At 40.6% G+C, this 23,099-nt stretch overlaps 2 protein-coding genes across 21 annotated transcripts in view; one reads left to right on the top strand and one right to left on the bottom strand.

The window, feature by feature from the left end:
• Positions 1 to 2,671, top strand: part of itprid1 (ITPR interacting domain containing 1) — a 127,144-nt gene extending 124,473 nt beyond the window's left edge. For 11 of the 18 annotated variants that reach the window (XM_051066636.1, XM_051066640.1, XM_051066634.1 and 8 more), the window contains 3 exons: positions 80 to 376; positions 1,160 to 1,210; positions 1,711 to 2,669. In XM_051066636.1, coding sequence (XP_050922593.1) covers positions 80 to 376; positions 1,160 to 1,207 — 345 coding nt within the window. In that variant the 3' untranslated portion in view covers positions 1,208 to 1,210; positions 1,711 to 2,669. Of the gene's footprint in view, positions 1 to 76; positions 377 to 1,159; positions 1,211 to 1,710 lie in introns of those variants that run through there. The other 7 variants (XM_051066644.1, XM_051066646.1, XM_051066633.1 and 4 more) reach the window with 6 other exon arrangements.
• Positions 1 to 15,030, bottom strand: part of pde1ca (phosphodiesterase 1C, calmodulin-dependent a) — a 111,776-nt gene extending 96,746 nt beyond the window's left edge. Inside the window, exons 1-14 of one of the 3 annotated variants that reach the window (XM_018698789.2) lie at positions 14,946 to 15,030; positions 13,784 to 13,850; positions 13,039 to 13,155; positions 11,849 to 11,989; positions 11,504 to 11,604; positions 11,268 to 11,396; positions 10,846 to 10,947; positions 10,188 to 10,308; positions 9,874 to 9,955; positions 9,615 to 9,735; positions 8,784 to 8,947; positions 7,881 to 8,150; positions 7,027 to 7,361; positions 5,653 to 6,883 (exon numbers count right to left, since the gene is read on the bottom strand). In XM_018698789.2, the coding sequence (XP_018554305.2) occupies positions 7,201 to 7,361; positions 7,881 to 8,150; positions 8,784 to 8,947; positions 9,615 to 9,735; positions 9,874 to 9,955; positions 10,188 to 10,308; positions 10,846 to 10,947; positions 11,268 to 11,396; positions 11,504 to 11,604; positions 11,849 to 11,989; positions 13,039 to 13,155; positions 13,784 to 13,849 (1,575 nt within the window). In that variant the 5' untranslated portion in view covers position 13,850; positions 14,946 to 15,030 and the 3' untranslated portion in view covers positions 5,653 to 6,883; positions 7,027 to 7,200. Of the gene's footprint in view, positions 1 to 5,652; positions 6,884 to 7,026; positions 7,362 to 7,880; positions 8,151 to 8,783; positions 8,948 to 9,614; positions 9,736 to 9,873; positions 9,956 to 10,187; positions 10,309 to 10,845; positions 10,948 to 11,267; positions 11,397 to 11,503; positions 11,605 to 11,848; positions 11,990 to 13,038; positions 13,156 to 13,783; positions 13,851 to 14,945 lie in introns of those variants that run through there. The other 2 variants (XM_051066650.1, XM_051066649.1) reach the window with 2 other exon arrangements.
• Positions 15,031 to 23,099: the final 8,069 nt, after the last annotated feature.

Genomic DNA, 23,099 nt, shown 5'->3' with positions numbered 1-23,099 from the left:
TCTTTTTGCTAATGATGTGTTTTACTATTCTTGTGTTACTATGTGTGATTTATAATTTGAACTCTTTGTTTTTAAGTAGAAGATGCACAGACTGTTGGATGAGCAGTCTCTGCTGTGCTCTCAACTCAGAGTCTTTCTACCTGGAGCAGTGCCCACATCATCAAGCCCCACTCCCAACAGGACAGTAGCCACTCAGTGCTGTTTGCTGCCCTGGAGTGCCCCAGCTGACATGCAGGGTGACCACGTCTCCTCTTGGAGCGCCTGGAACGTGGACTCACCCAATCAGTCACCACATGGATCAGAGAGCATCTGCCAGGGCCTGGGCTGTTCCCCCACTAAGGCAGACAAGCTGGACATAGTGGGCCTCCTCCAGAAAGTAAGGAATTCACATTACAACCTGTGGGGGGGGGAGTAGAGAGAGAAGCATCTATGCTTAACTGCTACCTTTAACACTTAAGACTCCGTTTTTCTTACTGGAAAACAATATATGGATTAAAATCTTTGGAAAAGGGCAGTTCTATCAGTTTAACTCCTAGTATACATTCCTTGCTGGAGGTGTCAGTTTAGGATCCATTATGCGTCCACCAATATATACATCGCCTTCTTTTAGAACGGCCTTTTTTCTATTGGCTTCTTGCATCTTGGGCCACGACTTGACACAGACATCAGTAGGGGCAACTCTCTCTATATATATATCTATTCTATCTATATTCTATCTATTCATCTTGATTCAAGAAATTCACAAAATACATTTTGTTCTCATACAGCTCACATTTCATGAGTTATTAGCCAAAATGTAAAACACTTCATGACTGATCACATAGTAGAACTATTGATAAGATGTTTTAAATTGTTAAACACTTCTTGATGGGGTCCTTGTCCACCAAATCTTAAGATATTAACGATGATGGAATAATGATTAATGACCCTCAACAGGATACGCAGATTTAGGACCTTAATTCTGGCTGTAACTATGGAGTAGTTGAGTACACACATTTATGCGGGTAAAATGCAGAACAGAAAGAACATGCTTAAGTGGAGAGTGCAGTCTATACAGGATATATTGCTATGTGTCAAACATATCATTGTATATGAAATCAAATGTATTTGAAATCATACCACTTTCTAAATGCTGAATGTTGTGTGTCCTGTTTTCCAGTTGAAGGAGTCTTTACGTCATTCTGTGAACACAGACTCTTTGGAGTAAAAGGTGAGTTAGCAACAACTGCTTCTATGTGCCCTTTTGGCTCTAGGTTGTTGAACATCTCTATTCTTGATTCAGAGGTCATCTTTTTCTATATGAACTAGAAACTAAGCACAGCTATGACAAGTTTTAATTTTGACCTTACTTAATACATGTGTATGGTTAAAAGAACATAGAAAGAACAAGTACAATTTCACCAGTTGTGCTGCACCAGTGAGGCTCACCAACCACATCAGAGCAGCTGCCCTGACATGCACCTCACATGTACCTGTAAATCAACATGGTGACATCTCAGTGATCTCTATAGCATCCATACTAACAAAATGCCTAATAGTAAAGGATGTGTAGGAATGAGGAGAAGAAAGAATGATACTACCCAAATCGCTGAGTATTAGAAATGTTTATAAATTTAATAATAATATAGGTTTTAGAAATGCTATAAGGTTATTTACTTTTGTTTTATGCACTATTGTGAATTATGTTTTCGGTTTTTGCTTCTGTTTCAGGTGTCGGGAGCACAGCACGAGACTGCATCTGAGTGTCTTTCTTCCATTTGTGAAAGGGATATGCCTTATGTCTTCAGATTTACAGGTTTACCATTTAGTAGGTATTCATCACATTACATTTTGTGATAAATGTGTCACATCTGTTTCACACCTAAAACAAAAGCAGACTAGGCTGTTTGTCAGTAATTATCGCTTGATGAAAAGGTGAAATATGTCAATATAGATGTAAGTATGAGTTGTTAAATTAAGATATTATTACACGCTAGGCCTCTGCTCAGCGAATGGGCAGTGCTTCATATGAATAATACCACTGCAATAAACCTTTGAACTGTGAAATATGTTTATGTTGTTTGTTCTCTGTGAGTCTTTGTTTTAATTTCTAACACATCAAGGCTGTCGTGCAGCAGAGGAGGCTGGGAACAATGGCTCCGACGAAGTACAGCACACACTTCAAAGTGAAGCACGGTGTATCAATTACCAGAGAACAGTCCCTCATCAAGACATCAAAAGGCATTGGTTTGTTTGGAGCATCAGAAGGGGTTTATTTGTAGGAGATGGCTTATATAACTTGCCTGCTATAGGGGGGGGGGGACATAAGCAGAAAAGAATCTGTTGCTCCTGTTCACCTCCACACACAATGTCCTCCATATTAATTGTGCTCAATGGGCCTTTAATTAAAATCTCTTTCCTGAGAGGGAGGGGTAGTGTTTATTTAACTGAATGGACTGTTTCCTTTAGAATATACAACAAATCATATATTTCATTTTGCTTGCAGATGATATTCAGTTATTCATGTACAGTATTTTAACCCTTAAAACTTGACAAAATTTGATAAAATTGGCATTTTATAATGCCACTAAAAATTTTGCATTCAGATCAGAAAAAAATCTATTGATATTCAGCAGCTCTTCTAGTAGCTCTCCAGCCTGTAGTGGAGGAGATGGTGGTGGTAGTGGAGGTGGTGGTGGGGGGGGTCTCTGTGGCAGATAATGGATGCAGAGGGGAGAGGATGCTCCTCCTCCAAGCTTCATAACCCAGAGTCACACCGCTCCAGTCTGTCTGTGTCACACTGCTGAGACTGAGGTAAGAAAAGCCCACACTTTGATTATTTATTTATCATGGTGGCTTGGTTTTTGCCTACATTTTATCTTATTCCTCTTTCAGCTCAAGCTTTCTATGCTTTTGTTTTCTTCCATCTTTGCTTCTTATTTCTTAATTTTTAGATATTTGGATTTCCTTCAGTGTCTCTTTAATGTGCCATGCTGGCTGCTGATGTTGTCCGTTTGGAAAATCAGAAACAATTAGGAACAAATTTCTTGCATCTACTTACTTGACAAAATGTTAAAACATATGTTTTCCATTAATATATTTTGTCAAGATAAAAGTCTAAAGATGTAAACGTGATATAGGTCTTATGTAGTAAACAAAAACTGCTGTTTGAATTTGATGATTTGATTAAAGTTTGTATTGATGCAGTTTTAAAAGCAAAATAAGAGTAAATCAGATATGTCAGTGAGGCAGTCAAACACAGAGCGCTGAAGTGCTCTATCCTTTGTTAGTGTTATATGGTCCACTAATCAATGAATAATGTATTATGAATGTATGTGTGTGTGTGTGTTATGTGATCTGTGCAGAAAGCCCAGAGGGCCTCAGAGATGACGGCGAGCTATATAACATTAACCCTGGATTCTGAACATCGACTGATGACACAGGACAGCAAACACTGTAAGCAAATAATACAATATTTTAATTTAAACATAGTTTACATTGTGCTTCTGATAAATGTACTAAATAGCATGATGTAAAGAATAATCAAGTACATGTAGTGAATATTAATGAAAATTAGTGTTTAGTGCTTTTTCCCCTCAATGTTTGGGTTTAAAATACTGCCTGAAATTTCAACTGTAATTTCATCATAATTTCAATACTGACCAGTCTAAAAAGCATCAGGTCATCTCTGTTAAAACCAAAAAGAGCATAAATACCAGCTTAGACAACCTAACAGCATTAGCTGTTGTAAACAGGACTGTTACATGAGCACAAATCTTCAGAATGTAGCCTTCTAACTATTTTTATCATGTTTCACCTGCATGTAAAAAGTGTGAATGTATAACTAATAACAAAGCTGTTATTTAAGTGATTTTTTTTCCCCTGGACAGATCAGGAGAGGTGTAGTGATGTTGGCTAACAGTTTAACATTTTGTTCGTCTGCGTGACAGACCAGGAGGCCCTGGAGAGTGTGGTGGAGAGGAAGTCAGTGATGGAGGATGATGAAGACAAGGAACAGACTCTCTGTGCAGAGAATCAGGAGGAAGACCACCTGAAGAAGCCTCGCAGAAAGGACACACCCGTCCTCAACTCTCCTCCACATATACCAGGTAGGTGGTGTTTACATGCACACACGCAAGCATGATTTCATATGGTAATGGACCATTAGCACTTACTAGCTTTTTCTGGAGCTATCACTTGCATTGAGTGGTTGCCATCATGAAGTTAGATGTGAATGCCCTTGATGACATCTGATCTCCCAGTGGACGTTGCGAGTGGTTCTATTCAGTCTCTTGTCCAGGGTCATTGCTGTCTCACTGTGTGTTCCCCACAGCTGTCACATGTGATGTCATGATGGTGTCATATACCACTCTAGTTAATAGAGGGGTGCAGGGATTATGTATTTTTGTAGACCAGCCTGGAAGTTAGCATCACCCTGGTTTCCTCTACAAAAAGCCAGTGGCATGAGGTATTTGACCAGTGTTGTAGGATCCATCTGAGACTTGTCTTCATGGTGGCTTGTCCCCCTAGGTGCACACTTTCACCTGGTGTGATCAGGTGTGGATGGTTGAAGGAGCTTGTACTGTTTTTACAATGAAGCCCCCTGGAAGGGAATGGGCTGCTAAGCTGGGATTCTTTGCAGTGAAGGCATTACTATTCTGGAAGCTTGTGGTGGGCCGTGCTGCGGGATGAGATGCGAAACGAAACCGTGGTTCCTGGCACAGTCTCAGTCAGTTCTCAGGCCAAGGTTCTCTGGTGTTCCTTGCATGGTGACCTGGTGGTGGTGGTGGTGTCTGGTGTTCCTTGAATTCAGAGCACATGACAGAATCCAGGATACGGTCTTTGCCAAGTGTTTGTTTGGGGACATAGTAATGCATAGGTACAAGCAGATATATCCCAGTCGAGTGACTATTTCAAGCCTGTTGAAGGAAGTCTATAAATCAATCCCGCCTAATGTTGTGTAGGTCCCTCTTGTGCCGCCGAAACAGTTCTGACCTCTTGAGACATTGATTCCACAAGACCTCTGAGGGTATCCTGTGACATTAGGCGTCGAGACATTGGCAGCAGATATTTTAAGTCTTGTAAGTTGCAATGTGGGGCCTCCATGGATTGGACTTTCTTGTCCAGGACATTCCACAGATGTTCGATCAGATTGAGATCTGGGGAAGTTGGAGGCCAAGTCAACACCTTGAACTCTTTGTTATTCCTCAAACCATTCTTGAACAGTGTGGCAGAGCACATTATGCTACTAAGAAAGGCCACTTCCATCAGTGAGGACCACTGCCATGAAGGGATGTACTTGGTCTCTAATGAGGCTTCCCAGCAAGACACTGTCCAGAGCATCACACTGCCTTTTGCCAGCTTGTCCTCTCTCCATGGCACATCCTGGTACCATCTCTTCCCCTGGTCTGCAGCTACACAGCCCCATGCTCAGCAAGCTGCAGTGTTCTGCATGTGACAGCTTTCTATATATTTAGGTTTTTCAGCAATGTGTTGTAGAGTAGCTATTCTGCGTGATCAGACCAGATAAAACTGTAGTTTTATGTTGCTGTTTCTATTGTCACATTCATCACAAAAACAAGAAGCCTTTTCTTCTTTCTCTTTAGGAGTGAAACTGCTGAAGGTGGAGAAGCAAATGGTCCACTTAGAGGATGAGGAAAAGGATGTCAAGAATTAATTTTTATTTTGTTGTCAAAATATATTTTTATGTTCAGTCTCATTAAATGTTGCTTTGACCAAAAATTCAATTTTCACATTGTGTCTTTTTCTACTCCCCTCACTGCACCAGAATTAAAGAAAGATAATTTAATGTTTTTGTGGTGGTACTTCAGTTCCCTGACACAAATTTACATTAGTCTTGTGAAACACATGAAATTAAATTTAAGTAATGTACAAAAACATCTAGGGCATTGGGGTTAAAGTCACATATGGAATACACTTTTAGTGGGATAACAGTTCTATTTATTTCTGTTTTACTGGGAATCAGAGCCTTGCCACAAGGGTGAAAAGAAATGAAATATAAAGAATAAAAAAATATCAACTGTAAGGGCATTACTTCTTTTACAATAACAAACTCCTGAAGTCAACTGGTTTTACAGCTTTCTTGCTGGAAATTATAGTGTTTGTGCCCATATGTTAAAAAAAAAAAAAAAAAAAGCTGCCAGAGGGAGATAAAATAAACTGCATCCCCTTTGGGAGAAATAACCATGGGAGATAACTGATATCTGAAGATTTTAGAATAAAAACATACACATCATGTATGTCAGTGAGGCCTTAAGCCAAAAAACGTAAATCCATTTTGTTTTCCACAAAGCCCCGCTCACACACGCATTCATACAATGCTAGCTCTAACTTTCACACACTTATAATTCCAGAGACATTTAACTGTATCTTCTTGATGCTGATTTAAACGCATCAAATGACTGAGGAGCGTTTAATTAAAACAGTTCAGCTCTCAGTAGCTATGAGTTTCTGATTCTCAGTGCTAGACACATTAGAGTACCATTAGTACTGAGATTCTATATGCAGCCCTGAACATAACAAAATAGGCAAAAACAAACAATAAGAATAAGCTTACTGCTTAGCACAGCTAGATAAAAGAGCACATAAATGTTCACACCTGGCTGGGAGAGGAGGTCAAGCAGTACAAGCAATGGGTATGCCCACAGACAATAAAATATAAATCCATCCATCCATCCATTCATCATCTATACTGCTCATCTGAAATGGTTACCAAATAGCCTGACCTGCACGTCTTTGGACTGTGGGAGGAAGCCGGAGAACTTGGACAGAACCCACGTAGGCACAGGGAGAACATGCAAACGCCACACAGAAAAGCCCAGGATGACACAGGATTTGAACCTGGAACCTTCTTGCTGTGAGGGGACAGTGCTAACCACTGTACCTAAAATATGGATCATAGGCATAAAACATTATCGATGGACCTTAAAATGATAAGCCAAAAATACAATTAAAAGTTATTTACAAAACTTTTGCTATAAAAAAATATGTTTAAGAGGAGATTTAAAAGAAGTGATAGAACCGCACAAAGAGAAAGGAGATGGCAGTGATAAAGGGGAAAGACATCACCAGCAGAGGGCAGCAGCAAGATCAGCTGGAATATAAGGCTGCAATATGCAAATATAAAGAGAGACAATCATGCAGGAGTATTTTGTGATGTGACATCATACTGATGTTGAACTCTCCAGTATACTATACTGGTCACTTTCTGCGACGCAGGGAGATGCGCTGCAGTCTCCTGGCTTTTCCTCTGGCATCGATGGGCCGCATCTCAGTGACCTTTGACCTGACCAGCCGGTAGGAGCTGGCACAGTAGCTGGGTCTCTTGTAGCAATGGATTAGAGGACAGTCAGGTTGAGGGTCTACAAAGAAAACAAAATATGAGTTAGCATGGAGCCACATTCTAGTCTTTAAGCTGTGTGCATGTACCCTATCAAGATTTTTTAAATTCTACAAAATCTCAAAAGGTCAGCATTATACCCCTAAATACATTTTATGCCTTTTGGGAGATCACATATGTTTCTGCTGTCGTAAATGCAACCAAGAAGCATCAGAAACAGATTGTATTTTGAACCACAGCAGGTGTCAGATTTTTATCTTACCCTCTCCTCCTGTTTATTAGTCCACTGACTAAGATGCACTGTATGTCATTCCTAAAAAGAGCAACTTTACAAAAGGTGAAAAACCTTGTAATTATAGTGGTTGTGAGAAACACTAGCAGTACCACAGTGTAAGTATAAACCACCCCAAGTAAACAGTCTCTATCAGCAGACTGTACTTGAAAACTTGTGAAATCTTAATCTGCAAAAGTAACTAGTAACTGTGTCATTTACTTGTTTCCATGGCAGGTTTCTAGGTGAAACAGTTGACAGAGTGCATACCATTCTGACTCTGCCGCTGCTGCTTATCTGTGTGGCTCTCAGGTTTCCTCTTGTCTGCGTCATTTGGGTCTGATCCCTGCAAGGAGCCCACAGCCCTTCCTGGATTTTTGTCTCCTTCCCCCTTTTTAGGCTGTTGCTCCTCCTGCTGCGGCCTGTCCCCCGCCTCCTCCTGTCCCGTGTTGGCTCCGTCAACAGTTCTTGGCTTTTTCTCCTCTTCTGTTTCCTTCTTTTTTTGACCATCCTCCTCTCCCTCCTTCCTGATCTTTACATCTATTGGCACACACACATGCACAATTTAGAAATCTGTCTCAGTGAGAGAGACTGAGTATGGCTCCATTTTATCTTTTTCACATACATATTGTTGTCAAAAGAATCGTGACATTGTCCAGTGAAAATAATTAGAGAAACCAATACAGAGTTTTGACTAAGACCTAAACCTCAGCCCATTCCTACAAATATCTTGCTGTCTGACCCTATTATGGTTGTCCACAGAAATTTAGTTGGAAAAAAGGGTCCTTGTGTGTACCTCTTGGTATTGTTCATCTGTTATATGGCCACTGTTAGACTGTGTGGACTGAACTCTGATGAAACTTCAAACTTTTAATGAATGAACATACTATTTGTCTATTCTAATAATTCTATTTCTTAAACATCTATAATGGCAATTTTGCTGCATGTGTGGTGAGCTAGTACACACATCATAAAGCTGTTCAGCCCATGAACATGCCTATACCTGCCCAAAGCCTTGGAAAACATCACCAACAAATATCTTTTCAGAGCTAACATGCTGGGAGCTGGTCAGATCTGTATCTGGAAATATGGATCCCAAGCAAAGATTGGAGAGAGAGCCTTGTTAAGATCGACTTATTTGAATGAGAGATAGTAAGAGATCAGTGTGGCTACCTTTAGCTGCCTGGGCTTTCCATAATTCTCTGTTGTGATGAATCTCTTGGTTCCATGTGACCTTGAAGCTTTTGAAGTCCACTGTGGTCAGAGAGCAGCTGCCGTCTGAGCCTGTACTCTTCACACTGGAATGTTTGCCATCACTGCCACTAATACTGTTGATACTGTTGACATGCACACATGCACGTGCACAACATAAACACACGCACACACATTAAGTTACTGTAAACATTCCCTAAAGCTGGAAACAGTCAGATATTCATTAAGTTAAGAAACTACTACTTGTTACAACTCTGTATGATGTGTCACTTTACTTAAGGGGACACAAAAGGGTAGGTAATGATCAAATCATTGTAGAGTAATGAGGAATTACCTGCCACTGTAATTCACACATTTGATTCCTTGTAAAGAGCTGGTCATGTTGTTCACTTCTCATCTAATGGCCCTACACTGACATCTACTGTCAAAATTATGAATGAAATTTTTTGTCATGGAAGTCACTTTTTTTTTTAATGAAAAGTCAGCACAAAACAAATCAGATAAGTGATAACACCTGTGAGGTTTGACTGTGGGTGTGCAGGGCCTTTAATAATGGAACAGGCTCATGCAAAGTCCCCACATGGAACAATAATATTATTGTTAAGGTTTAGAGTGGCAGGGCATGATATTATGTTATACTATGACCAGTGTTTTGACCAATAATACAGTTAGTAGAGACTTTGTCATTGAGTATTGGACAACATCACCATAGAAACATCTAACATATCAGTTGTGTCTGATAGAATATGTGTCTGTTTTCTGTGTGACCTGTGACCTGTCATGCGTTGTCACCTAGAGTGCCTGAAGCCCGTCAATCCAGAGCGAGACGCCTCCTCGATGAGCGGCGTCACAATCTTCTCGATCATTTCCGTCAGTACTGTGAACGTTGGCTCCACAATGAAGTCGATGAATCCTGAAGGAAACAATAACTGTGTCAGACTGATATTCACTCTGTACTCTCTGCTACACTATGACCCCTTATTAAATATACTGAGGTGAAAACCAAATGAATCCCCATACTGAGCAGCTTAAGTGTATCAGTGTAGCTTACCGATTTGGGACTGGGCCACCATGGTGGATTTGCGGTCACAGAGAGGAGAGAAAGGTAGACCCAGCTCTGCTTCTTTATCACCCTAAAAACAAATTCAACATCATATGGCGCCGTCAGCACAGGTTCATTTATACACAATTTAATTATCTTCTTTTACTCATTTTTTTTTTTATATCAAAATGTTAGGACGTGACTGGTCATTGAGCTGTGTTTTTTGGATGCCCCGTGCTTACAGCGAAAAGAAGGACTAACCCAAGTAACATGTATGTATACATTTAACAGTGTTGCTGATGGCAACAATATTTGGAGACTACCTGTCTGAAGAACTCCTCTAGTAGGGATGTGGTCCAGTGGTGATGAAGTTCCCAGCGTTTGGCTGGGTGGCTGATGTCAGCGGTGTGCAGAAGCAGGGATAAGGCCTTTGGTTTGTCAATCCTGCAAATACAGTCAAGTCAGTCACTTCTGGGCTGCTGTCAATAATACAACCTGCTGCTGTCCAACTGCTGAAGAAAAGTCCTTGCCTAGCTTAACTTTGGAAGCTTGTGATATTCTGCAGTTTCTTGCAATTTCCTGTGTGAAGTGTCTGATTTTTAAAGAAGAAACAACAGGGCTCAAAACGGATTGTCATGCTAGTAACAGATGATACTCTGCTATTATGGAGAGGTAAAGTGTTCGGCTACATTTTCGACTGAAGTGACCCCCCAAACTGTTAATGCAAAGTTGGAATATTGGAACATTAAGCTGAAAACAACCATTTGTTAATCAGGTGGTGCTTTATTGAATGCCTAAAAAGAATTTGGTCAACTTTAGGAGGAGGTTTAGACTATCCTGAAATCATGATATAGGTACTTCAACCCAACAGTGTCAGCATCCCCATCGAGGTGTAGAGGTTTGTGTGAGGCCGGTTTACAGCTTGGGGGACCATCAACAAAACTGCTACTGACTCACTCAGAGGTGAAACCCACTACTTACGCCTCAGGCTGTTGCAAAAGGCCTTTCATGGCTTTGATCTGCTGGAAGTGGCACGACATGTCAGTGGCCAGCACCATCTCCACTACCAGAGTCCGCAGCTCTCTGAAAGAATGAATGACAATGGAAAGCTGTACTTTGTGTTTAGTGCTATTTGGCACATGAGGAAATAATAGTATTGTAACACACTGAAGTGAGACAATGAACATGGGAAATTTTATTTGCTGAACATCAGCATATTAACACTGTTACAGTAAATATAGCAGCATGCTGCTGTCAGCATTTAGCTCAAGACCCTGCTGTCCAGCTGAGGGAGGATGCTTGTTGAATTCCATTAATTGATTGTAGCAGCCTTATAGACTGACTACTGTGACTCTTTGGTCTTGTTGTTTTATAGGTACAAAATGGAGACTGTCTTTTCTCACCTCCAGTCATCTTTGGAAAGATTAGAGAGGATGTTCATTTCGTCATCGTTCTGTAGAAGGCGATAGGCAGCACTGACATGGTGGTTCTCCAGAACGGCTCGGTCATTGTACAACATGGCTGTGTCTGACCTGCGAAATCCCACACACATTCATCAGAAGCCATATCTTTAAGAAAATGTTATTATTATTTTATTTTCACTGTCTAATCATGGATGCTTATTCAATGCTGAAATTACCTGGTCTGAATATGAAAGTTATTGGTGGTCCCTGTATGTTCAAAGTCATGGATGGCAGCTGCAAAGATTATGGCAAAGATTTCCAACTCAGTTAGCCAGTGCTGACAGCAAGACAGACAGACAGACACACACAGAAAGAGGAAGAGAGGAAGGGAGGGAGAAAGAGAAAAGAGAGAGAGGTCAAAAGGAATAAAAAGCTGAGTGTGCTGAGTGACTGTAGGCACTCCTGGACGCTGAGGCCTCTTATAGCTCTCCTTAAGGATTAGTTGTAGTACTTGCTTCTGAAAAAAAAAAAAGTTTTCCAGTTTGTGCTTTGCATCGGCATTAACCCAACACCAGACTTACCACTATGCCAGTCTTGAGAAGGAAGTAATGGATGGTCTGTGTGACGTCGGCAGCATGCATCAGGTTGTGGTAGGGGTTCTTGTATTTGCTGTAGCCCACCTCCAACGAGTCCACAAATGATATGAGGGCAGAGATGGGGACCTGACGTAGAGGCGACACAACAAAGAAGCATGATGACAAATATGACCCTCTCTGAGCCAGGACATACACAGTAGTATGCAGTAGTAGTAATATGTAGTAAAAACACAAAATATTATAAGTCAAAGTTACAATTTAAGTAGGTGGTAATCAGAATACATTCTTAAAATCAACTTACTTAGCCATATTGTCAGGTCTAGCGAACAAACAAACCAACCAGCAAGTGGAGACCAGTCAATTCGCAATAAGCATGACAGATACTATATTTCTGGCCTTGCTCTGAGCAACACTGCAGATTTACATTTTTGTTATTTATATATATTCAAGTTGAGGGAAAACAGAGAAGGTTTCGTTTCTGGTGCTATTTTTTATTTTAAAGAGGGTTTCTTTAAGGTGAAAGTGAAAACAAAATGTTCTATTCACATAGTTTTATTTCCATTTTCTTGTTTTCTGATTTTCACATTAATGACAAATATAATGCTGTTGAAAATAAAAGGTAAGGGAAAAATGAGGTCTTCCTCCTTTGTTGCCTGACCAAAAAAAAAAAAAAAAAAAAAAATCTGAGTGACCCCTGGGATCAGTCAATATGTTACTCACTTTGAGCAAATACATTACAAATAACATTAAGGGCATGTATTCTATAATCTGTAGTGAAATGCATAGTAACCCTCCAACAATGGTAGTATGCTCCCAACACCTGGTGGAGTTCCCCTTTAATGTTTGTGCCATCTGCTTTTGCTTGCAAATTTTAGTCTGAGAGTGGACACTACACACCGGGGGGGGACAATGGTGAGGACAGTGCACACACATTTGTAAGCTCTGAGGGCTCCAAACTGTTTGGTCTCATGTTTCATAATTCATAATCTAACAGACTAAACCGCTCCTCTGCCACCTCTTCAGCATCTTTTCTTTTTTGACTTGTTGATGCTTCCATTCATCAACATAAAAGTTATTAGCACCTTGGAAATGGAATAATATATATACAATATCACAGGAACACATATCTGAAGTGACTGATCAAGGCAGTGGAAGTCGGCTGTTTGCTGGCATACCTTGAAACGATTGATCAAGTCGTATCTGGTGAGTAGTTCATAGAAGACAAATTTCAGAGCGTGGTCTCCGCTGGCATCATTCAATGCAAAAACATCAAAGGACCACATGTCTACATGCTAGAACAGACACATACAAACAAGTTTCATTAGCAAGTGAATATCAACACACCCATTCATCTGCTCATTGCAGCTGTACCTTATTTTTTGAAGGTATCAGAGACAAGAAAACAGAAATATACGAGTGACGTGTCAGTTTTTGTATATAACCCTGAACCTGCGAAGAATTTATAGATGTGTGTGTCTTGTGATGGTTGCCTAGAAAATGCTATAGCTCTTTTATCTTAACCTCTGACCTTTCCTGGCTGCAATGTGTCATTAAAGTGTTGTTTCAAATTAACTTGCACGTCAGCGTTGTGGTGCGGTGTGGTGTGGTTCTTTTCTCATCAATAATTCATCATGTCGCACACTTAAAGCTCACCCTCTCTTCATCCCTCCACTCTAAACCCTCACTCAGCTATCAGTTCAATAATGAACTGATGGATAATTGATGAATGAATTAAGATTTTTCAAACTCAGCACGTGCATGGCGTTAAAACTAATGTACAAAATGAACAATGCATGTCACTGAATTTGCATATAGTGAAAGAATGAAAGAGATCTAAAATATCATCTCATGCCATTTGAATATGAATCCGTTACAAGCTTTTCATTCACCGTACACGAACAGAAACACACACTGATATACCTTGAGAACAGTGATGACATTTGGAGGATAACTGAAACCAGTCATGTTGGAGGTTCGTCTGTACATCCTGTCACAGACATGTAACATACGCAGAGACACATAGCACAACACAGTGTCAAAACAAGCCGGCACACATCGAATGTATCAGCTAATGGCTAGTATGGCAAGAATTTCAGTTTTCTTCAAAAAAAATAAATACATAAAATAAATTATATCTATCTCGTGATTATGCAGAGAGGATTTGGAATTGAGATGTATGATGTTTATAAAATAATAAAATAAAACCAAACAACTGAGCAGAATTCCTTGATTGTAATACTTAGGTGTTAGAAACATTTGGCACTAGGTACATCTGCAATATTAAGTTGTGGAACGGACAGTTTATTCTGAGCTCATGATGTACTTGGTGTTGACGTCCACCATGAGATGTACTGACATCGACAGCGTCATTTCCCACTAATGACAGCAGAGGGCAGAAAAGACCAGAGTCTGACTACGGAATTACTGTTGTAGTTTTTGGAAGCAAGCTCAAGACACTACTTCCTTCCTAATCCTGAACCTAAAGTGGTCCTCGATACACCCTTCGCTCAGGACCATGCTCCTAGACTTGGATAGTTTAAACTCCATCCTAGCACCTCTGATGGTCTCGGTCATGTCCACCAGGATCCATCTAACCTCTGTCACCATACTCTCAGTTATTGTCTTATCCTTTATGGCGAGAGTCTGAGGGGACAGATTGGAGTTAAATCCTGTTGGGACCGAGCAGAGCAGTCGGCCATATTTGATAAAATGCCTTGACCAACCGTGACCAATGCCAAATTTTGTTGATTTCTACCAGTCATTAACCTGAGTACAATGAAGGAGAAGTAATGTTACTGGTTTTCTATTAATGTTTTTCAGTGTGGAAGGCAAACTGAATATATATGCATACACTTTCAACTGTTATACTAATCTGTCACAACTGAGGAGGACTAAACAGTAGATTAATGTGCAAACCATATTAATTATATAAATACTACTAGATTATTTGTTATTAATAATGGATTAAATAATAAAGGTTTATGAACACTCATTATACTACCACCAGACCACGGCTTCCAGACATCAACAGAACCACACAAGACCCAACCAGATCATATGTAAGTAAACCAAACAACCAAACCTCTCCACAAAGATGCCAGCCTGCACTGCGTGGACAATGCTTCGGAAGCGTGGCTTGTCTTCGTTGCGGCGCAGGATCAGGCTTCTTTGCCGGGTAAAAGTGGAAGCCAGCCAGTCACGAACCTCTGATGGCACAGAGTCTGACTGGATGTCCCTCAGCTCATCCTCTGGATCCACCAGGCGCCTGCAGAAGAGGTAGATTCACAGAAACCCAAAACTCATACACTGTACAATTTCTGCTGGCTACTTTGCATATGAACATAAAATTATGACTTAGCACCATTGTACTATTTCTTTACTACTGACAGGACAAAATACACTAACAAAATGAAAATTACACCACCATCAGCACTATCAGAGCGTCCTCCTTCCTCAGCTGCCATTTACACCAAAATTGAAAATATGTTGTTGGTCCCTCTCTTTGCTCTGCGTAACCAAGATGGTGACCGTTGAGAGTGAAAAGTGTCTGTTGTTCCATACTCAACTTTTTGACTGTTATATTTACAGTGCACTGCATGTTTCCATACTTGTCAGTGTGAATGCACTTGTGCACTCAAAATAGCAGTATGGAAGTACATGACTTTAGATACAACAATTATCTTGGAATCTTATAACTTTTTATACAGAATGTGCAATTACTTTTTAAAACATAATGTATTCTTAAAAGAGGCTCATCACTTAAGTATCAGTGTTAACAGCAGAATATTATAGTAGTAAATACAATAATGTTCTGTAAGGAGAAAGGCCCACTTTAACTGGTATGTCTAAAAACAGCCCCCAACAAATCCTGCATGTTACAGTTTTAAGTAAAGAATCTGAATATTTCTTCCACCATTGCTCAAGTCTATCACCAATTATAACTGGACCAAGCAGTATTCAAGAGGAATTTCTTTTGTCTCAAACAGTACATGTTGAAGTATGGTTTGATGAAAGAAAGTTCCTTGCCTGGTTTCCTCAAAATACAGATTTTCAAGGACTGAAGCAGCATATTCCAGGTTTTTCTTCAGGTCTGTCACAGATGCCTCCCCCCTCTCCAGTTGCTTTACAAGACATCGCAACCTGCAACATAGCCACCACACCAACATCAGCATCAAAACTCCATTTAAACAATACCACATACATTTGGAGTATAAAATCAGAAGCAAGGGAGACAATGAAATACCAGACATACAGCTTGTTACAAGCATTACAATCAGCTTTTGACAGATGGACTGTCACACTTTGATCCAGCAAATAAATCTTCACAGCTACAAGAAAAATTCAGATGAAATCTACTGTGGATATTTTTGGAACCTGGAGGAAGAATCATGTTTTTGGTGGCCTCCCAACCTTTCCTGTAGTGCCAGTATCACTTTAATGGTGAGTTCATTCACTCACTGAATATATCTCGTCTTTCCATTTTGGGCAACTCCCATAAATTTGTTATCACCACCACCAAGGCAAAATGTTAAGATTCAGTTTTTCATAATATTATAAGCAGATTTAGATCACCACTCTCAGGCCAAACTGTATTTCTTGCATAATACATATGATGTTTGACATATGCATGTAATGTTAACACCAGGTCGAATTTTCAATTTGTCCAATACTTTAGTTATGACAATACTTGCAAAATAAATAGCAAAACATGCCAAAGTTCCAAAGTAGGTGAGTAAACATACTAAACATCATACCTAATAAGCACCCACTCTTTAACATTAATGCTGCAAGAGTCACTGCATTTTAATTCCGTAATATGCAAATTGTGCTGTGTGAGCGCTTGCCCAGGATTGGTGGGATCTTAATTCCACTTCTCTCTCGATGTGGCTGATCGTATTTTAATTCTGTAATATGCTAATTACGCTGTGTGAGCTCTTGCCCAGGATTGGTTGACCCGCCTCTGCTCCTGATTGGCTCGGTGTTTCTGCGTACATACCACTCCAACGACGACATTACCACGAGAAAACCCGGTGAACTTGAATTTGAACATTTGAGGGATTAGCATAAATCTGACAAAATAAACTTAATCAGCGAATTTCCTCGTCTTTTTGGGGATGTTTCCGCACCAACCACTGTCCTGAAACATGACACTGACATACAACCCGCTCGGCCCATTAATAACGCCACCACTCATTTAAAAAAAGGCCCAGTGTTTGTTACAACATGGTTTAGCAGTGCCTAGTGCCACTCCATGGAGCTCCCCAGTTTGTTGGAGGAGAAATCTGATGGTTCTCCTCGCTTTATCACAGATTTTCGCATGGTTAATGCTGTCTCATTCTGATTCTTGTCCACTGCCTAGGATGTAGGGCTGTATTGACAATTTAGGAACAACTACTGGCAGGGTATTTGCTCGAATGGCTGAAGTCTCCCTCACTTTAAATCTAGCTAAGTGCGAGTTTTGCAAAACCACTGTCACCTACCTAGAGAGACAGGTAGGTCAGCCATTTCCGAGTTTCCTGTTCCCACCACGAGGCATGCCCCGCGCAGATTCTTCGGTATGGCCGGTGTAACTTTTCCTTGGTTGTGAACTCCTTAACAACACTGCTCAGTCCAAATGTCAGGTTTATGTGGACACCCAAGCGTCAGCATGTATTAGAAAGCGTTAAGTTTCTTCTGTGCCATGCAGCTGCACCCCGACCTCACTCGTTCAAATTAGCGCTCGATGCTAATGCTGTTGGAGCCGGGGCTGTTTTGTTGCAGGAGGATAGTAGCGCCGGATGCGGTGGGCCTTGTTGGCGCAAGATTATAACTTAAAAATTCGTGTAAGCATGACGCTGTGTAAATAAATGTAGTGTGTGACTAAATTATAATTTAATATTTTCAGGGGAGAGATGTTTTAACTCTTGTTAATTACTCTTTCTCGGACGTTAAACGCATATTACTTCAGTTATATGCAAATTGTACTGTGTGAGCTCCTACCCAGGATTGGTGGGATCTTAATTCCACTTCTCTCGCTCTGTAGCTAATTGTATTTAAACTCCGTTATATGCAAATTGTGGTGTGTGTGCTCTTGCTCAGGATTGGTGGGATCTTAATTCCTTCTCTTTGTGGCTAACTGCATTTTACCACCTCTGCCTCCGGATTGGCCCGACATCTTTGCGTGCGCACCAGGGAAACCCATGTGATAACGTCTTGTTAATTACACTTCCCTCTCTCGGAGGCTAACAGCCATTTATTTTGTTATATGCAAATTGTGCTGTGTGAGCGCTTGCCCAGGATTGGTGGGATCTTAATTCAACTTCTCTCGCTTTCGGTGGCCAATCATATTTTAATTCCGTTGTATGCAAATAATACTGTATGAGCTCTTGCCCAGGATTGGTGGGATCTTAATTCAACTTCTCTCGCTTTCGGTGGCCAATCATATTTTAATTGCGTTGTATGCAAATAATACTGTATGAGCTCTTGCCCAGGATTGGTGGGATCTTAATTCAACTTCTCTTGCTTTCGGTGGCCAATCATATTTTAATTCCGTTGTATGCAAATAATACTGTATGAGCTCTTGCCCAGGATTGGTGGGATCTTAATTCAACTTCTCTCGCTTTCGGTGGCCAATCATATTTTAATTGCGTTGTATGCAAATAATACTGTATGAGCTCTTGCCCAGGATTGGTGGGATCTTAATTCAACTTCTCTCGCTTTCGGTGGCCAATCGTATTTTAATTGCGTTGTATGCAAATAATACTGTATGAGCTCTTGCCCAGGATTGGTGGGATCTTAATTCAACTTCTCTCGCTTTCGGTGGCCAATCGTATTTTAATTGCGTTGTATGCAAATAATACTGTATGAGCTCTTGCCCAGGATTGGTGGGATCTTAATTCAACTTCTCTCGCTTTCGGTGGCCAATCGTATTTTAATTCTGTTGTATGCAAATAATACTGTATGAGCTCTTGCCAGGATTGGTGGGATCTTAATTCAACTTCTCTCGCTTTCGGTGGCCAATCGTATTTTAATTCCGTTGTATGCAAATATTACTGTGTGAGCGCTTGCTCAGGATTGGTGGGATCCTTCGTTGCCCCCTTTGAAGTGAGCACTGTACTTTACTTTTATTTGTTTGAAATAACCGGGCCTCTGTATAGACACAAACATACACGCTTATGTACTTTGCCAGTTTTTTGTTGTTTAGCCACATTTATTTTTATGTTAGTTTATGTTTGTAACTTGGTGTTTCTTTAAGAGTTTCTGTATGTGGGTTGTTTGCTTGTTTGTGTTTGTGTGTGTGTGTGTGTGTGTGTACATGAGACCTGATAGCAGTCTTCTCCATGGCATCAGGTGCATCAGGGATTGGCAGCTCATCAGCGAGGATCTCCTCAGCACTGCGCGGGCCCATCAGAATTCCTTTATGGTCAGTGAAGTCACTGCTGGCTGTGATAGCAGTGCATAGTGCATTCTGGGACCGTGAACCTTTAATAATTTCCATACAAACAAACATCTTTGCTTTACATGTATCATCACCTGCACCACCACATCATATCACATCTGATGATAATAACATCTGAATTTCTGAAGATGAAACTGAAAACTAGTGAACTTTAGCAAACTCACGTGCAAAGCGAGCCAGTGAACACCGGCCGCTTTCCCCTGCTTCATTGGCAACTGTGTGGAGAGGAATAACAATTTCTTTAATTTTATAATCTCATTGGTAACATAAGTCAGATGCTTAAAGATTTATGAATGAAAAATACAAAACAGCCATGAATCAGCCGGACAGTTTTCACTTGTTTTGGACTGTTCTGGAGCATACAAACTGTTTGATTGACATCTTCCACACTCTCCCATTTCACCTGTTAAGTGGGACACCCTGCACCATTATTACTCTTACTCATACATTCAGTTTGGCAGCTTCATGTAATTCCCAGGACATCTCTGCTAAGCTTCAACCAGCGCAGTGGTCTAATCAGTACCTGAAAACATCAGTGGGGGCGTGCTGGACTGTGTGTGACTGAATTCACAAATTAAAGCTGCACTGATTGTGTACTTTACTTCTTGGCAATGCCAAACAGTGACAAGAACTCCTCTAAGGTTTCATTCAGTTTACTCAGTATCCTTGGTGGTCTGTGTTAACACAAAAGGATTAATGTGTGGATGGGGAGTACATCTGGAATCAGGAAGAGGAGAAGGAGATAAAGAACAGCCAGATTACGCTCTGTGACAGAGGCCACTTCATTAGTGATAATGACTCCCTGAGCTCAGCAACCTAACAACTGACAACGTACACACACATTTATTTGCACCAGTCAAAATGATGTCACAGTCATTTCCTGTCTCTTGTGGTTCCCATAGAGACAGCAATCAGTAAACACAGACACACTTACACATACACATGCTGTAAAATTATTTGACCTTCTGTTCCACTAATATAGAATAATTCACAATAATATATTCAGTAAAAATCAAGATCCTTATCATTGTCTCTGTTATATATTATATAGCATAACTATTATTCATATTGTGTCAGTAAAAAAGAGAACAGCTCTGGTTTCTATAAGACTGTGACAGTGTAAGGGCAATAGAGCAAAGTATATTAAATGTTATTATATATTCTTTCCCCTCCTGCTGATCAGAAAAGTTCTTGACATGGGTGGGTCCTTTACACTACAGCTATATCATTGTTAATACTCCCTGAAGATGTCTGCAGTGAAATAAGAATACTCAGCTGGTACTAAAAGTTGGACCTGTGTCTGTTTTGGCTGTTCTGGCTTGGAAGTGGGGTAATAATACAGGGGATTCGTTCTGAGAGGAGCTCCTACATAGGCCCACAATCCTTCATTGCCTGCACATCCATAACTTGGATGAAGCTCCCAAACTAAAGCATGTTTGAGAACACTGTACTATCCTCAACTTACTGTCAATGGCCAGCACCAAACATTGACAAGGATTTCCTCCTGGTCATCTTTACTCCTACCAAACTGACTGCAGCAAGTCTGATTGGACAACACCTCCATTCTCTTAAATCTTTGACCACAAATTTATTCTTAGACTTAGACGGACTTTATTGATCCCTTTGGGATGACTCCCTCTGGGAAATTACTTTTTTTTTTTTTTTTTTTTAATTAAAAAAAAAAAAGTATATTCAACTTGATGTCTCCACCTAGCTCACCCTGGGGAATGAAACAGGAAGTGTAGAGTTAGTAAAGCTGCATGTCCTGCTGTACCAATCATCCTGGACAGTGGCTGTCACAAGTGAACGAGTGATGTGAGAGAAATGTGAACGGACTGACTAACTGGACAGATTAACCAGCCATCCCTGGAGCAAGGCAGTTGTTACTGTGTCCCAGACTTCCAAACCTCTTGAGAAGTGCGTGCCCATGGTTGTTAGACTGGTAAAAGAGGCCTTTGGGTCTCCAGCAGCCCAAAAACTGCGATCTTGTGCTGTGGTTCAGTCTACCTTTGACCTCATTGTCTGACCTGACCTAATAATGTACAATAGAGTTTAACATGTCATTCCAAAAATCATGGTCAATAATTATAATCTGTTATTTTAACAGTTCTGGTTTCAGTCTCACCACCAGATACTGAACCCTGCTGCAGGGATTTGCTCTCATTCAGACACAAGAGCATTGTTGAGGTCCAACACTGATGTTGGGCAATAAATGGGGATTGTGTTAGGGCTCTGTGAAAACCAGTCAAGCTCTTCCACAACAAAACTGGTTAATGGAGCTGGTTTTGGGAATGGTAGTCCCTTGGATAGGGACAAACACAAATAGCTGACACAAATTTGGAAGAAGATTACTGTCTAAAATCACTATGTTCAAGCATTAAGACTTCTTCCATTTTCCTCCATTGGGGCCCAGACCAAAGGTACACTAAAGTACCGTTGACAGGGGTATCCACTTTTACTATGGTGTGTATAACAGAATGTAAAATTTTAGGGCACAGCCTCAGTGTTTAGACTGATTCCCACTCATCTACAACTCACATTCATATGACATCATGTAATAGATCTAGACAAGGGCACTTTGAACGAATGAAATAAAAATAATAGTTACAGATATGTTAAAGGTGTCAGAACACAGAAAATATGAAACATATTTTCAATCAGGTTTTATTCCTGTGCAGCGAAGACAGATTATATTCTACAGATGGATGGAAATGTACCAGGAGAGTGAGCACCTACAATTCAAATATAATAAACCTTGAGTAAAGAACACCATCTGTTCAGCAACACAATAGCACCAAGCAAAACCTCTCTATGTCTCTCCCTCTCTCTCTCTCACACACACACATACACACACACAGCATATGACACTGTAACAAAGAGTCTCTTACCGATGGTGAAGCTGAAGCCATCAATGCTGAAAGTGGCACTCCGACACTTTTTAAATCCCTGTTTCTTAGATGTTGGTTCTGTCATTGTGGCTCTTGATGTGCGCTCCTCTGCTCTCTTTCTGTCAGTGGATGAGTGTGGAGAGAGCAGAGCACTGTTTCCCAGGAGAGGAGTGAACCCAGAGGCTGTTCCCCCCTGAGAGGCTGTAACCCTGGCAGTGCTTGTAGTCCTGCTGGAGGCTGGAGGTGCTGCAGAGCTTTCAGCAGTCGTGTTCAGGAGGAATGCCGGCCTCCTCCCCTCTCCTCCTCCCTGCTCTTCATCCCTCAAGGCCACTGTGATCCTGCAGGAGCACTCACAGTAGCAGCTCTCTCACTCTGTCTCTGCTATGCTTCTCTCTTTCATCCATCATTCACAGCTGACTCAGCAGCAGATATGTGTCTCTTTCTCCCTTGTGGCCTGCTTTATGGCCATCCTCACTTGTATACAGAGCTTCAGAAAGTATTCAGACCCCTTCACTTTTTTTCACATTGTATTATGTTGCAGCCTTATGCTAAAATCATATAAATTCATTTTCCCCTCATCAGTCTACACTTATTACCACATGATAACAGAATTTTAGATTTTTTTCCCCCAAATATATCATAAAGGAAAAACTGAAATATCACTCTCACATACAGTGGCAAAAAGCAAGTAAACCCTTTGGAATCAACTATAGCTTTATCACAAAATATGGTAAGAATTCTCAAGAGCAATTCCTGAAGGGGTCGCCAAAGGTGCAACACAGAATACTATAGAGGAAACCCTTGGTATTACTATATCTACAGGAACTCCTAGACCCCATCCCAACTAGGCTGCTTAAGGACGCTCTACCCTTAGTAAGCATTTGTTTGCTAGATATGAGCAATCTGTCTT

The sequence above is a fragment of the Lates calcarifer genome, linkage group LG24, assembly GCF_001640805.2.
Source record: "Lates calcarifer isolate ASB-BC8 linkage group LG24, TLL_Latcal_v3, whole genome shotgun sequence".
In the NCBI taxonomy this organism is placed as follows: domain Eukaryota; kingdom Metazoa; phylum Chordata; class Actinopteri; family Centropomidae; genus Lates; species Lates calcarifer.
The sequence above is the reverse complement of the archived record's forward strand: the minus strand, read 5'-3'. Positions and strand labels throughout refer to the sequence as shown.